Source organism: Trachurus trachurus (assembly GCF_905171665.1).
Source record: "Trachurus trachurus genome assembly, chromosome: 21".
Lineage (NCBI taxonomy): Eukaryota > Metazoa > Chordata > Actinopteri > Carangiformes > Carangidae > Trachurus > Trachurus trachurus.
This window is the reverse complement of record NC_139899.1, coordinates 13,842,221-13,858,617: the sequence shown is the minus strand read 5'-3', so window position 1 is coordinate 13,858,617 and position 16,397 is coordinate 13,842,221. Positions and strand designations below refer to the sequence as shown.

The 16,397-nt window shown below is 41.8% G+C and overlaps 1 protein-coding gene across 1 annotated transcript; it reads right to left on the bottom strand.

Moving 5' to 3' along the window:
• Positions 1-1,179: 1,179 nt before the first annotated feature.
• On the bottom strand, positions 1,180-13,764 carry bin1a (bridging integrator 1a; the record flags this gene model as incomplete). Its single annotated transcript, XM_083996499.1, is given in 20 exon segments — positions 1,180-1,299; positions 1,392-1,493; positions 1,584-1,637; positions 1,897-1,968; positions 2,483-2,869; positions 4,978-4,998; positions 6,892-6,981; positions 7,510-7,632; positions 7,761-7,830; positions 8,938-8,982; positions 9,873-9,928; positions 10,414-10,489; positions 10,675-10,760; positions 11,080-11,172; positions 11,328-11,438; positions 11,772-11,867; positions 12,246-12,340; positions 12,476-12,530; positions 12,742-12,822; positions 13,678-13,764. Coding segments are annotated over 20 exon segments (1,902 nt in total). The 3' UTR covers positions 1,180-1,197.
• Positions 13,765-16,397: the final 2,633 nt, after the last annotated feature.

The window sequence follows — 16,397 nt, the reverse complement described above, 5'->3', positions numbered from 1 at the left end:
AACCGTATCTGCCTAACTACCATACAACCAGTAGCAGCTTCTCATTGGTGTAGTTTGTTGGCTAGCTTTATTGCGAGCCTGACTGATGCATATTTGGAATCACTTGTGAAAGGACAGATGTCAAAAAACACGCCTGTCAAAAATGAGTTTAGCAGTCTGGTTCCTCTGCTGTACTGGTATTTATGTTTGAATAAAAAAAGAAAATCCATATTGAATTCCTGCTGTCACTTAGCTAGGCTGGTGTTTGCTAACCAGTCCACTGCATATGCGTTTATCAGGAGTTTTACAACAGTTTCACTCTGCTCGTTCCACCATAGACTCTAAACCAATACAACAACTAGGGGCCCATGTTTCACAAGTCAATAAAGTAGGAATAAAGGATGGGCGTTATTTCAGGAGTGTCATCAACAATCTGAAAACAGCACAATTAATTAAATGAGCACAGTTTTGCTGATTAGACTTTAGCATCTTGTGTGCTCAGAGGTCTTTTTGCAGATTGACTGAGGTGACATTGCCAGCCAGGAATTTCTAAACATAGTGTAGACTCTACGCAGTCAGTGTCCTTTCAGCCTGGTTTTAGTAAATTACAACCCTTCAACCTTTATGAAACAGGTTATATATTTATATTTATATATATATATATATTTGAGTGTGTGTGTGTGCATCTCTCTGTATTAGTAAGGGATACTCTGCTACACTTGGCATTTTCATAATAATTTCACATAGTTCTCAATCTCTCAATATCAGATGAACAAAACCACGTCTCAGAAAACATTTACTCTGTTATGGACATGGAATATGATGAGACATGACTAAAAATAAAACATCATAATGAAATTGCAGCAGTAGCCATTTCAGAGGTAACCCGTCCCTGCATCAACCAGGAATTTTATGATCACTTCCTCTGGTGTTGAGTAGTAACACAGCAACACGATAAACTGGCACCTGTGCAATGGCTACTTACATGTGTAACTTGAAAATGTTGGCAGAAACCCACAGAAATGCCAAGATCCACTTTTAGCACAGTGTAGCAGACCTTAGAAATGCATGGTTTCAGCCAGGGCTGTGACAGCTCTGCTTCTATGGCCAAAGTCCTAGTAAGGATACAGTATCAGGGCAAGAGAGGGCATGAAGGATAGAGGCAAGAGGAAGAGAGACACAAAGAAAGAAGCTGGGATGATGTCTTGTCCTCCTTATTCACAGCCTCTGGGTGAAGTTTTCAGGGAACACTCCTTTAGCGGCGTTTTCTTTGTTCTGCTGCCAGTCGCCCTCTTTCATTCCCATCAACCAGCCATCATCCTAAACACACACACATGCAAATAATGAACTCAATACTTAACTGGGACACAAAAGAGGATACCTGTGCATTCTCTTTGTGTGTGTGTGTGTACCTGTTCGTCAGGGTTGTCAAAGGGGATTACTAGCACCACGTCTCCAGCCTTCATCTCCAGTTCGTCTGTATCGTTGGCAGCGTAATCATGCATCACCTGGAGCTAAGTTATACATAAACAAACATGAATTTCCTGCATTCACACTAGATAGATTTAGAGCTGAAGTGTTCAGGAGATTTGTTCCTGATTTACCTTGAACAAGAAGCCAGGGGGCAGGTCTGCAGGCTCCGATGCTGCTTCTGTTGGTTCTGCAGGTGCAGGTGCAGGTGTAGGTGCAGTTGCAGGTGCAGGTGCAGGTGCAGGTGCAGGTGCAGGTGCAGGTGCAGGTGCAGGGGCAGGTGCAGGTGCGGGTGCAGGTTCAGTTTCGGGTTCAGGTTCGGGTTCAGGTGCAGGTGCAGGTTCTTCAGGTGTCTAGACAGAATGACAAGATGGATTTTTTTGTAATGCCTCGTTTAAAAGACAAGAGCTTAAAACCTTCAGCCATTGTTTTGGAGAGAAAAACACATGTGATTCTTATCCTCACCTCTTCTGTTGCTGCTTCCTCTGGTGCCGCAGCAGCAGCTGCTGCAGACTCATCCTGGGAGACACAGAGGAATAACGGATAGAGGTTAGAGGATGAGACTGATGAAGGTAATAAAATAGGGATGTGGAAAGAATTAATAAGAAAGAGGTACAGACAAACGAGACAAAGACAAAGACACAAGCAGCACAGCCTGAACAGCAAAGTCATAGTTAATGCAGGCATGTTGATTAGACAGCAGGATTAGATACTACTACACATTTGCCATAAAGATACACATGATACTATGTGTGATTAGCAGTGACTGGGATTAATTATGTGCATTCAGAAACAGATGTCTCTATTCTTTGCTTTCCCTCACCAATTAATTTCCATCTTGCCCTCTGCCACAGTTGATGCATCCATGCTGCTGGCCCGGATGCATCCTAAATCTCCTCCATCTTTACACTTCCCATTCACAATTTCTCTCTACCATCTGCTTCCTCCCATGCTCAAACCTCCTCCTCAAGAGTCGATGCATCCACCATTTTTCGCCCAGATGCATCTCTCCATTTTTGCTCTCCATGGTTACCTGACCCTCTTCATTATCCAGTGTGGTGGGAGCTGGGGTGGCTTCTTCTTCTTCTTCAGCGGTGTCGGCTGGAGCCTCAGCTGTAGGTGTGGGGGGCTCCTCAGCGGCCGGCTGGCTCTCATCATCGCCCCAGCCGGCCTGGGCTTCAGCCACGGGGTCGTAATGAACTGGCTGGCTCCCATCATCCCCCCATCCCTCCTGAGCCGTAGCCACAGGGTCATAGGAAACTGGTTCGCTTTCATCATTCCCCCAACCCTCTTTGGCAGCCTCTATTGGGTCATAGCGGACGGGCTGCGCATCATCATCATCCCCCCAAGCCTGTGCTGCGGCACTTACAGGGTCATAGTGCTTCTGGGGCTCCTCTTCCTGGGCATCACTTTCCTCAGGCTGAGGGGCAAGGGTCAGGTTTCAAGGAATCAGAGGTCATAAGAGATATTTTACCTTCTTGGCATATTTTTTGTAAATCAAATTTTTCCAAAACATTTTAATTAATTTTTCAATTAAATAAAGTAAAATATTTTTGATGGGCAGGGGATTAGAAATAAAGGGGTGCATAAGGGTTGCACTACAATAATGACAGTTAGGGTTCAAACATTAAAGGACCAAACAAATGATTTTGTCTGCTTTAACCCATTAGCTAAAAATCATGTTTGCTATATCGTATGCTGACTATAACCTAACGTTCCTAATTTTTTTTCCATTAAAGTGACATGACTCTAGGGATAGCAGTGTTTTATTACTTGACCACCTTGATCAAGACTAAAATATCTCACCAACCTGCCTTAAAAATTGGCACACATGTTTTTTGTATAATTTTGCAGAGCTCCTGGCTTCTCCCTTTGCGCCAAAATAAGTTTTTTCTCAGTTTTCTTGACAGTTGGTAAATTAATTCCCATTAAATGTGGTAGCTTTTGTGTTAGGGTGTGTCACAAACTAATTGTTTAAAACTTTAACTCTGTTGATCAATTGCCTTTTACCACTGTGTCAAATACAGTATCTGCGTGGCAAACATCATCAGCATGTTAGCCCATCAATATGTTGGCATTTCACTCAAAGCACTACTGTGCAAAAGTACAGTTTTACAGCTATTCTAAAATACATTCACAAGCATTTAAAAGATGTGTCAGATTAAGGGGATAGATGAAGGGCTATAAACCTGAAAAATCATTAGAATGGCCTTTTAATGGATTTGAACACAAATGAGGGTTTGGAGGGGTTGGTAGGATTTATGTAGATTCAACTGATTCATCAGATTTAAGGCAAAATTGAGCAGTTTTGCAATATTGAAAAGAAAGGAGACCATGAGAGATGACATGTACACCAAGGGGTCATCATCATCACCATCATCACCACCATCATCATCATCATCATAAGAAGAAGAGAAGACTGATGCAGAAAGATAAACCTTTAAGCAAGAAGGTTCAGACTAAATCAAAAGACAAATGAAGGTAAGGAAAGGTGGCAGTAGGAGGCAGGAAAGAAAAAAGAGTCCCATCAGAAGACAGATGTCGGATCTTCTGTGTGTAGTTAGCAAGCATGGTTTATATTCCCACGGGTATGTTCGGATGGAGAAAGAGGAAGGAAGCTTTGTAAGAGTAGAGGTGTCGCTCCTTTCTATCAGTGCTTTGCCTCAAGCTGTAACACAGCAGAACTGTCTGACTGTTGTGACACGTCCCTCTTACAGTAGGTAAAGGATGAACAAAAAGACCATTTAATGATCAGGATGCCAAGTTGCAAGCACAGTTTTGTGAAGTTGCCCACTCACTCTGAAGTCTCATTTCCATAAAACAACCAGCTGCAAACATGAGCAACTTCACTCAACGCTCAGTACACAACTGTTCCGTGTGTGTCACATGGAGCAAGTATTCTGACATGTGAACATACAGGGATATGAAGAGAAACCAAGAAATGAGGTCAATTCAGTTTCAAATCATTCTACACAAGGCATTGAAACGTAATGTGCTTTATATAATTGTGTATTCTGTATATAGTGTATATAAAGAGCAGTTCAAATGCTATCAAATCTATATTGATTAAACATGTTAACAGTGTAAAATGTGAATTTGAAACTGAGCTGACTTGATTCCCAAGTTCTATTTGTGCTGTAGTACAATCTCTTCAGTGTTTAGTGTTATCACATCAAGCACTGCAGACACAAGGACAACGCACAAACAGACTTGGGACAGACAAATGAAAAGAGCCATTAATGGAAAAGCCTGTTTATAACCACAAATGAAATGACCATTATAGAAGTCCCTGCCCAGTTGTGCAGGACTGCCAAGTACAGCTGTGTAGCAGCAAGCACAATGACAGTGGGGCTTGTATAATGGTGATAAAGATAAATATAAGGTTGAAAGCAAACAATGGCAAATGAAGCGGCCGCTTCTATGAACACAATTAAGAATATCCTGATAAAGATGATGATCATAATGGTAATTATATATTTTGTTATTTTTTCTGAAAACTTTCTCCTAAGATGAGGATGGCAAGCTTACCCACGAGTCCCAGTTTGCAGGCTGTGGAAAACAGAGGAAGCAACAGAATGAGAAAACAGAAGGAAATTCTTAACCCTAAAAGCTCTTGGTTATGCCCGTTGCATTCAGTAAGACATTTCCAGTGCAGGTCCCATGCTCTTACCCTACAAGCCCATCGCAGGAGATCTTTAGCAGAACAAGAGAACAGGCACTGCTTGGTGAAGTAAGAAGTGATGAAAATAGGAGGATGTGGATTCTGTCATATGTGATGCTAATTTTATTGTGTCAATACGGTTTAGTCAATTCAAAAGGATTAAAGTTTGAAATTAAAATACTATACTATATCAGTTGGTGTACAGGTTAAACCTATTGATGCAACCTAATATCAAGTGGTGTAACAGATACTTTTTCATAAAAATCTGACTGTATACAGGAAAACAAATCTGGACTACTTTTGCAATGCAACACTATGTTTCTTGACAAATTTTACACAGTTGGTCACACTTTATTTATTAATTTAGACAAAAAAACTGTGTTTTTAGGATATGTCCTGCTCAGTATTGCCAAAATACATTTACAAATTTTAAATATAGAAACACAGCAAAATAATCTAGTAATACACTTAATATAAATCCACAGTAGGTAGGTAAAATATTTAATAATTAATGTTCTTTTGGGGTTACACTATTTGACATTTTCAGGGGCATCCAGACTTTTGTTAGAAAACGGTGCAAATGTCAGAACAAGTACATTTTAACTAATCTGATGCATGCTCTTTTTTTCATGATGCAAGATATTTCTGAATTTCTCATCTTGCCTTGTTAATCCACTCTTATCTGTCACTGACCTTTAAATCAGTATAATTTACCTAGGCCAGGTAAAATAATTTCACTGGTATCAAAGGACCAACTCCTAACACCAGGGGTGTAGTGCAAAGAAAACAATCTCACTCATGTGCCTTCTGAGATTATTATGATCTGCTCCTAGCAATAAGCTTCGAGCACAGCAGTGAGGGATTTTTTTGGTTTTGTTTTGGCAATTAAAAAACAAAGCAAAAAAAAAAAAGAAACGTGCATTTTTCAGCATAATAAATACATATTATTATTAACAGTAGCCTATAATGATAGAGCATTACTGTTCTGATATCAAAGGGAAGTTAAGGGAAGTCCTCTTTTTGGAGAGGATGCACACAATATTTATATGTTCTAATAAAACATAAACACAAAATGTTAAGTACCTTCCAGCTATATATAGATATAGGATAGATATAGAGTTTGACTACATGCCATTCAACAGTCAGGTACTGAAAGGCTTAGTAGCAGACCTGGATCAAACAGCAGCTGGAAAAAAAACTTGACATAAGCTTATGTGTTAAATTAATCTCACCCTCCAAGCAATGAGAGCAGCTTTTAGACTGCATGCTAAGACCTAGTGGTATGTATAACATTTTCACATTCTGCTGTAATTTCGTCCAGGTCTGAAGAGAGAGCGAGAGACTAGTCAGAGCAGAGCAGAGCAGGGCTGTCAGTCTACTGTTCATGCCATGAGTGATCTGTGGATTGTGCTGAAGCAGGAAGAAGTGGTCACTAGAAGCAGGTTTCTACAGATCATCATGCCATCATCATCCACCTTTTGGTTTGGACAATTGGACAGAAGCAGAGCAAGTAACACCTCAAACTATGCCAAGCTTACCAAGTGATTTCATTTTGTATCCAGACTTATTTCAGTATATTCAGAGTCAAATTACTGCACCAGCTCCCTTGATACTTTCAACAGGCAGTTCAACTTGTTTAACTGGAACAGGTCAGGACTCCTCCATTCCCCAGTGTCATGGAATGAACTTTCTGAATAGAACAATCAAATCTCTTGTGAAGCTTGGCATTTCTTGCAGTGGAGTGTCTCTAGGACTATATTTTCATGCCATGACTCATCCACCTGTGTGACCGTGGAGGCTTTGGTGGCTGCACTGAAAGAGTCCAGGTCCATGTCCATGTCCAACAGGCTGCTCACTGCAGGACTGTCAAACTGATAACAACAGGAATAGGAGGGCTTGTTGGCTAACTTTGCGCAATAGAGAAGGCAAGGATGTGAATAGAATAGAATAGAATAGAATAGAATAGAATAGAATAGAATAGAATAGAATAGAATAGAATAGAATTGAATAGAATAGGGGTGGGAATCACCAGAGGCCCTGCAATTCAATATTATCATGATAAGATATAATTGCGATATTAAAAATGTTGCAATATGCTGTGATATACTGCAAGTTATTCGCTTTTTTCAACTGTAAATGATGTCTCTAGACGAAAACGTTTTTCCTGATAAGCTAAACTTCTAAGTCTGTTCAGATCAATACTTGGCGTCCGTATATCAATACAAAATTGGCACGCAAAATATCACGATACTATGCCGTATTGATTTTTTCCTCCAACCCTAGAATAGAATAGGAGGAGGGGCAGGCCAGAAGTATTTAACAAATGTTTCTGACCTGCACAGGAGAAGGGAAAGTTAAAGGGTTATTGCACAGTTTGTAGACAGCAGCAGCTCACTAACCTCTGTAGGGGAGGTGACACTGATATCAGGTGTAGCAGCAGCATCAAACAGGTTGATGATGTTCTCTGTTTTCATCTCCTTAGATGGGGTCACCTTGGGTGGAGGAGGCATTGCTGGTCTTAGCTAGGACAGAGAAAAAACATGTGGTAATGAGGACTCCACTGCTTTTACTTTGTATTCTGTTTTTTTAATTTTGTAGAAAGAAACAATCTGATATAGCTGTTAATAAACGTATCTCCGAGTGTGTCTACCTTGGATGGAGATTTGGGGATTGGGGGTGGTCCTCCTGGCCTAAGAGTGTGGTTAGATGGTTCTTTGCCACTAGGTGAATGAGAGAGGGAGAGATGGAGGGCAAAAAAAACAGATTATAGAGAGAGGTAATGAGGTTGGTGAACGATATGAGAGAGAGGAGGGCAGCAAAGGTTGAAGAGAGCAGCTAAGAGCTACAACACCACTAGAGAGAAGTTACAAGGCATGCTCTACAGGAGTTCAAGTGGAAGTAGTCATTACAAGAGCTGTCATGCTAAAAAAAAAAAAAAAAAAAGTGAGCTTCCCTTTCCGTCATCCGTCCCATCCCATCCAAACCCATCCCATGCAAGCAGGCGTAGTGTGTGCCTCCTGTAAATCCTCACAAGCGAACAGTGATCGAGGCATTCACTGCCATTCAGAAGATGTTCTAAAGCTGACAGAAGCAGCCCCAGAGCTGCAGATGTTTAAAGAGCTGAGAACATACCTGCAACCTATCGCTGGACAAGGCAACTTTGTACATTGGTAAGTTCAAATGGCTATGAGAGTTAAATCACTGCCAAGGCTGTATTAGCAAACAGTCACAGTGGATTTACCATGACTTACTACCTGCTCTTGAGGCCTGATATAGTTTCAAGATCTGATTGTGGTTCTACAGTTTCTATATGTGTAAAATCAAATAAAAGCAGAGGTTATTCAGGGAAGCTGGGGTAGCATAGGACTTGTAAGGGTGCAGTGAGTTTTGCCACAGGTCCAAAAAGTCTACTGTGTGTTTACCAGTGGACATTAAATAAGCAAAGAGTTCAAAGATCTGAAAACAGTGAGTAAAGGAGAAGCAACCAAAACCAGACTCATTATAGGAGCAGACCAGACTTTAATTTCACGGGGAGATGAGATGACGTGAACCCTGAGATTTGGGCTTCATTATTATGTAACATTTTTGCCTGGTGCGGCATCAAAGACACAGGTTTGCTCTCCTCTTGTACATCTGCAGCTCTGAGCACACAGCTGTCTGATCAGACAACGTGTCCATCAATTCACTTGCACAACCAAGCACTAGCTCTCCCTGTGGTCATCCCAAGCCTGCAGACTGACTGACACACGGACAGCTGGACAGACTTGTCAGTTGGACAGACAGACAGGAGTTGTGTCACCATGGTTACCACAATTGCTGCCGGTTACCTCCTATTTGCTCCTGACGATGATGCACCGCGGTTACCTGTCTTTCTGCAAGGGGGAGGGGGGGTGGGGGGGTTCAGGGAAGGCTATAGGTTAATGAATGTCATTTAATTTGGTCTGTTCCAGTAGCTTAAATGTGTTGGGTTGTAATCCACGGGTTTCATATTTTCCAGACAGAACCCAGGAAAGATGGATCAATCTTCAGCATTAGCAAGTAAAACAATTGATTGTATATTAAACAATCATTCCTTTAATGCACCTTGCTTCCATCTTTCTTCTGCTAATACCTCAGATGCCACTGCAATTTATTCTGAAATATGTGTATTGCACCAAAAAGTTTTTTCTTGCGTTTTCTGTGTGCCATATACAGTATAATCAAAAAACAACTGAAATTCCGTGCTGGCAGTGAAGGATGGTAGACCTTAAAAATCAAGCTAAAAATATATATTTTAAAGAGTTGTGAGTTTTTACCTCTTAGCTTACAGTGAACACACAATTGGAGAAAACACTGTAAACAAGTTAATTAAAAATAACGCATCAGCATCATGAGTTCTGACAGATGAGGCTCAAGACTCTTAACTGGTTCCCAGGGTTTCACACAACCAGCTGTTTTCAAGAACATGGAGGGATTTGTGTTTTCTTTTTTAGAATTGCTAAAAGCTGAGGTAACTGGGTTTTTACCTGAGAGCAATTTCAACAAAAGTGAAAGGCAAAGCCCTTACACAATGTATCGGTGCGTCTATGTCTGAATGGCATTAGCGTTGAGAAAAGATTTACTGCTGTGTATATTTGTCACTTATAGCTTTCAATGGATGCCTGAAAGGATTTGACATCTCATTCTATGAATCTCTCATGAGCTACACAATACATTACAGAGCACTCAGCAGTAGAAAGTCTGACTATTAGAGAATTTAGAAAACATATGTTCGCTCACTAACCTGGTTGTCTCTGATTGCTCCAAATTCACCAAGACATCGTACAAATCCTGATCCAACTGTAAGGAGGAAAAAAGGAACAGTGTAAGCTATGAGCGTACAATTCACATCAAATAATGATTTGATAAAAAAACATCTTCACCCACTTCCGCTCATTGAATCCAATGATCATACACTATTCTGGCACTGTCTATGACGTAATTATTAACATAATCATATTATACACGCACCGCAAAGTACAGCTTGTTTGCATCACGTCCAAATTCAGAGACAATATTTACAACTCTCAAGCTCAGGGAGCATTACAGAGGATAATCTCACTGCAGTCATTTGAAACCCAATGTCCTAGTTCTGCTTTACTGGGCTAAGAAATTAAGAAACTAAGAAATGAACTATAACACACTTTGCATATGGTTTAAAAACAGTGTTGATTTGCAGCAACAATCATTTTCTTGTCATTCGTTTCCTGAGCTGCAATTCTTAAATTCTATGCAGGTTTGTTTTGTCCGGTCTTAAATGCAATAGCTCAATTGAAGAGTCTCACCCTGCTCATTTCCTTGTGAAACTTCTCCTCGAAACCAGCCAAACTCTGGAAGGTGCTGACGTAAAACCCAACGCGACTAGAGAGAGGGAGAAAGAGAGGGGGGAAAAAGAGGGGCAGTATTGACTGCATTACTGGCTTGGCTTAGTTCGATACCCTGTGAAGTTAAATGTGGCACAGATGCAAGTGAAACATAATTATAGTACCTATCCATCAACAGAGAGATCAATTTGCACTGACACTCACACGCACACACGTACACACCTGTTCCAGAGTGAAGGTAATTCCTCCTGCAAGTCAATATTAATCTCCTCAAACACTTTCTGGGCTCTCTCCAACTCCTCTTCAGCCTGAAACACACACACACACACACACACACACACACACACACACACACACACACACACACACACACACACACACACACACGAGTTTGTTTGATGTACTATAGATTATGACATGCTATATACACCCACATAACATCCCCTGCTAGTTATGATTAAGCTTCATTGGTGTGACAGGGAACATGGGCAGAGACAGAGAGCCTGACATGCAGAAGACTTCTCCAACATGAGGACTTCCTACATGACACCGCCTACCAGGGAATTCCTCATCTTTGCTACATACATCATACATCTTGTAGGAAGGACATGTAAGAGCATTGTGTACCTGGCTCCTGGACAGACTGCTCTGGGCAACGTTGTGTGCAGACAGGATACCCTGAGCCCAGCCTGGAGTGGCTCTCTCCAGCAGAGAGGAGGGCTGGAGGAGGGAGAACAGGTTCATATGGTTAAAACTTTTTTAAAAGCTGTTGATACACCTGGTAAAACATAATAAGTAATGTATTATACACGTGTATAATACGTTAATACAATGTACTGCGGCTTAGGTATCAGACTATAATGTGTTTGATTTGCCTTGGTAATTTTAATGCCCCCGTCCTTTTTCTTGGACTTGTGCGTGGCAGAATAGTTGTGCCTGGCACTGTCGAAATCCACCAGCTTCCTGTCCCTCTTAGCTATACGAGCCTGGATGGAGAAGAAGACAGAAAGAAAAGAGGAAAATAAGCACTGATGTTATTTAATGTCAGGAATGAGATACCCAGTTTTCATGCTCCACAAATAAGTTCAGTTTTTTTTTCTTTTTTTCAATTAATTTGGCATCTTTTTTTTCTTTTTACAGTTCTATGCTCAATATTTCTAATTCAATACAACTGAAATCCAAATAGTGTATGATTATTATAACTACTGTATATTAAGAATAGTATTATGTGTAGGAAAGCCTTGCTGCCACTGCATGAATGCCTGATGCCAACCATTTTCAGATAACTTACAATATGTCGTTATGACTATTCACCTTACCTTGATATCAGGGAACTGGCCCAGGTAAGTATCCATGGAGATGAGGGCATGATCCACCAACTTCTGGTGGTAATCGGTCCACAGCACATCGCTGTCCTGCAGTACAGATTGATATTATAGCACAATAAAAATCTCTCCATCTCGCAGCGCTAACTCCAGTTGCTAAGGTGCTCTGTCTTAACTAGAGATCTTGTATTGAATTGGGAACAAATGGAAATCCTATTAAGTGCAGCTACAGTTGTGTAAAACACGAGCCATTAATCCAAAAGTAATTTCAAGAGCAAACAAGAAGAATTCGAAGAGCTACTCGTTCTGCACCAACCTGTAAAGCAATGATATATGATTTCTATCTAACCATGCACCCGCGTGAAAATACACATCAGCTAAGTGGTTTTGACCTGTACATGGATATACATCATTCTGTCATACAGTCAATGGCTGCCTCTTAAACACATTTATAAAAGTGTCTCTGACCTCCAAAACAGAATCCACTTCGTTCTTGCCTAGCCACTCGGGTTCATACATGTCACCCAGACATGACTGCAGGTTCTTGGAGGACTCGTGCATGGCTGAGGACAAACACATAGTATACTGTACATTAACATGCATTTATATTTACAAGCTGAAGTATGTATTTGTACATCCACTGATCAACATGTGTTCAGTCATCAGCATGACTTGGGATGGGCTTGTATGTGTTTCACCTTTCACTGCCTCCAGGTATGCTCTAAGGTCCCTCTGCAGTTTGCTGCCTTCCGCCTGTCAGTGAAACATACAAACATGAGGCTTAGGACACAAGAAGTGGACAGAGGAGCCACGTACAGAGATCTAGAAGTTGGTAGACGCCAGAAGGCCTGGTGAGCTACACTTCTCATAAAGCTGGTTCATTATATCATATTTTGAACAGTAAATGAAACAGGAAAAGGTGATTTGGAGGCTATTTAGAAACAACAACAACAGGTGCACTCACATATTGTTTGGTGAAGTTGATAACGCCCTCCTCAAAGGCAACATCTTTGGTCTCATCAGCTTTGCCAAGCTTCTGGAGGACCTGTACATCGAACAAATAATGACATTAGTAATGTAGCAATTGATCCTGCTCAGTTTTCAGTGTGTTGGCCTACCACACAACTGACATGATGCTCCGAAAAATACACTGTCTGTCTGGGTCTCTCTTTCTCACACATACACAAGGTTAAGTTTAAATATTATTTATCTATTTGTAGATTGTGTAAAACAGTAAATGGCATGCACACTCACACACAATGTCAGAATTAAACCAAAGAGGCCAATCCTGCAGTATACTGAACCCATTCCTGTCACATATAATGTGCAATAGCTCTACGTGGGAACCATGTGCTTTCTCTCTGTCTGCGTGTCTATAACACAACATTATGCATTTTGACAGACAAGTAGCGCCCCCTGTCATTTATTCCGCGCAAAACTCGCAGGTGCTTTAACGCACAGACTAGGCCCCTTATTTACCACTTCCTATACATAATGCAGCATGGGTGTTACATATTATCTTGGTGGCGGGAGCATGTCTAAAGAGTGGGCTGCAGTCAGCATCTCTGTAGTTAAATCCCTCGTGAAAGGAGCCAGGTATTGGCTTAAATACCACAACCACATCATCATCAGTCGTCAGGCTCAATTGTGAGTCAGGCCTATACTGCACATCTGACTGCACTCTGAACGTGTCCGCTGCATGACATTGACTGAAATAAGGATGTGTTTGAAGTGGACACCCCCATCCCCAAACACAGGATCCCTTGCTCTTAATATTATGATGTCGTGATGCGACACTGCGCCTCGGTGCTGGGGGGATGCGGCACCGCTGCCTCGCAGCTCGAAGGCCTGAAGCATCATTCACCCCCCTCTCGCGGAGCAGAAACAGTTCTCAGCTTACCTTTTCTTGAGCTCTGGTTAGTTTTTTCTGGACGTTGCTGGCCACTTTCCCTGCAGTCAGCCCCTTCCCCAAATTCAACTCAGCCATCTTGTAGCGTAAATCAGTCTCTGGATGCGGGAAGGAAGGGAATCAAAAATAATAACGATCGGAGGGACCGCTACGGCGACGGTGGAAGCAAATTCATCAATGTCCAGTGGAGAAATAACGTCGGTGAATGTAATGATGAAATGATATGATGTATCTACACAATTAGGCCTGTGTGTGTGCAGAAAGCTAAGCTGTATTCTCTGTTACAGAGCCGCTGTGTGCGCGTCCGTGACAGAGGAGGATGCTGCCAGAGATGCTCTTAAAGGCGCAGCTGCATGGAGGAGGCTGGAACTGGTGGATGTCAAATATTAATAAAATCAAATGTTTCGAGTGAATATTACACTTTTTTAAACGTTCATCGGTGTATTTTGCATTGATGGTGTTTTTCGTTTATTTATTTTTATTTAGTTATTTTAAATATTCATTAGGCTATTTTATTTTTTCATTTGATCTTTATAAGCCAGGATCGGGAGCTACGTCTTAAAGACAGCTTACTATAGCTATGTTTAAGAATAAAATAGGCTAAATATCCTGATGAACATTCATGACTGACCAGATAGTGAGCAACACAATAACAGCTGGATGAAGCAAACATCCCCCCCAGGCACTGATGCTTTAAACTTATGTGTCTCAGTGAGATGGTTACGTAACACGTTAAGTGAAATGCAACATGGGCCAGAGAGAGAGAGAGAGAAGCCCCACAGTCCAGTGACTCGAGGAATTAACAGTCGGAGATTATACTGCCCTAACAAGACACCAATGAAACTGACATGGAAATATAGATGAAAGAAATACCATCGCCATCGGTGATCTGATTTAAAAACAGCAGTTTCAGTTATTTTTTCTGCAGTAGGCTAAGTTACGCAGCAGTGCTTTAAATGAAGACAGACCAGGTACAGCAGAGTGGGTGGCCACTTGCTCTGATAACCCGATGAGTCCTTTCTTCGAAGATACACTGAACTACATCTGCCACCATCGACAGCATGGATTGGATTTGTATGGGTTTCACTCTGCTCCGCGAAAAGCTGGGTTATTCACCGGGAGATGGCGCTGTTGGCCCATTCCCACAAAAAACAGCATCTACAGACCTTCGAGTTTTCCCACTTCTTTTTTTTTTCTTCTTTTAAATCTGCCAGTTTTTTGCCCAAGGGCTGCAACAGCCTGCTGAAGGATTAAGGCTCTGCAGAAGTTACAGAGGAGAGACTGTTTGCAATTCAGTGTGAGCTCTGAGTGATGTTAGAGGTCAGTTCATGCTGACCTGCTCGTGACTACAAGTTGGTTACATTTGTAAAGTGTTTAACCACCCATATAACACACTACCTCTGTGATCATTTCTCATCCTTTTTCATTATCAGCAATAAAAATGTCAGGGTAAAGCACTAAAGCCCTTTATTGTCTCAGGTGGTTGGTGCTGGCTGGGAGCTCTCCAAGGTGCTGATCCCACACTGGCGCTGGTGCTGATGGGACTGACAGAGGTCTCTGAAAAAGCCACTTGTTTTATTTTGTTTTGATTTTCCTCCCATTACTATGGGTGTAATTATATATCTCTGTTGCATAATCTCGCACGAGAGCATGCTTAGGAGAAATCCTGCTCGCATGTGAGAGGAAAATGGTTTAGTGTTAAGGAGGGTGCGTTTCAGAGAGGGTGATTAACCAGTGTGCCAAAACAACAAACCAACAAACTCTTCCCGTTATAGGAAACATCAAATAACAGATGTGGTGTCTGAACACTCTTGTTAATTAAAGGAATATATCTGTTGTATATAGCCTATTTTTTCTGATAATACCAAAAGCGCCCTGTTTTCTTTGTGTATACTTCCTTTGCCTTTACTGTGTCTATTTTTTTTTTTTGGCTGTTTTTGGCTGTCTTTTCCTCTCTCCCACACTTTCTCTCTCACCCCCCCTCTCTTCCTCCCATTCCCTTTCCCTCCTCTCTTCTCTTCCTACCCGTCTCTTTATCCTCGACAACAACAACATTTGGCCACGAGTCACCAAGCCCATTCGTTCCCATATAATCACATGAATAGCTCCTTCTCCTCTCCACTCGCCCCCCCTCTCCCTCCCTCCCTCACACATACACACACTACACACACACAGACACAGACACCCCCCCTCCTGTGCTGCGGGAATGGTTTAACCCGTTGAGAGTGTGAGAGAGGGTTAGACACAAGGAGCACAAAGGAAGCGCGCACACACTGGTCGTTTAGGAGGGATATGATTGGGGGGGTGCATGATGTAAACATGGAATAAAAAAGCGCAAGTCTGCATCTCCATTTCCCGTCGCACTTGCATGGTCCATTATCGGCGTTCAATATTACATGAGGTGCTGCTGGCCAACAACAGGCGTCTGTCTGGACAACGGGAGGCGGGCAGCAAGTGAGAAATAAGCCAAGAGCGGAGGAGAGAAGACAAGAGAGGAGAGGAGAGGAGAGGAGAGAGGAGTTGAGCATTGTTTCATCTTCGCTACTAAAAAGGTTTCTGGAGTTGCTCTCTGGCTTTGGAACCGAATCCGGTTCAACTGAACCACGATGCTGGGTTTTTCAAGCTGACCGAGTCGACAAGTGGAGATTTCCTATAGTCCTATATTGGCTTTGATATTTTTTTGTTGTTGTTCTTTCATTGTGGAGGACTGT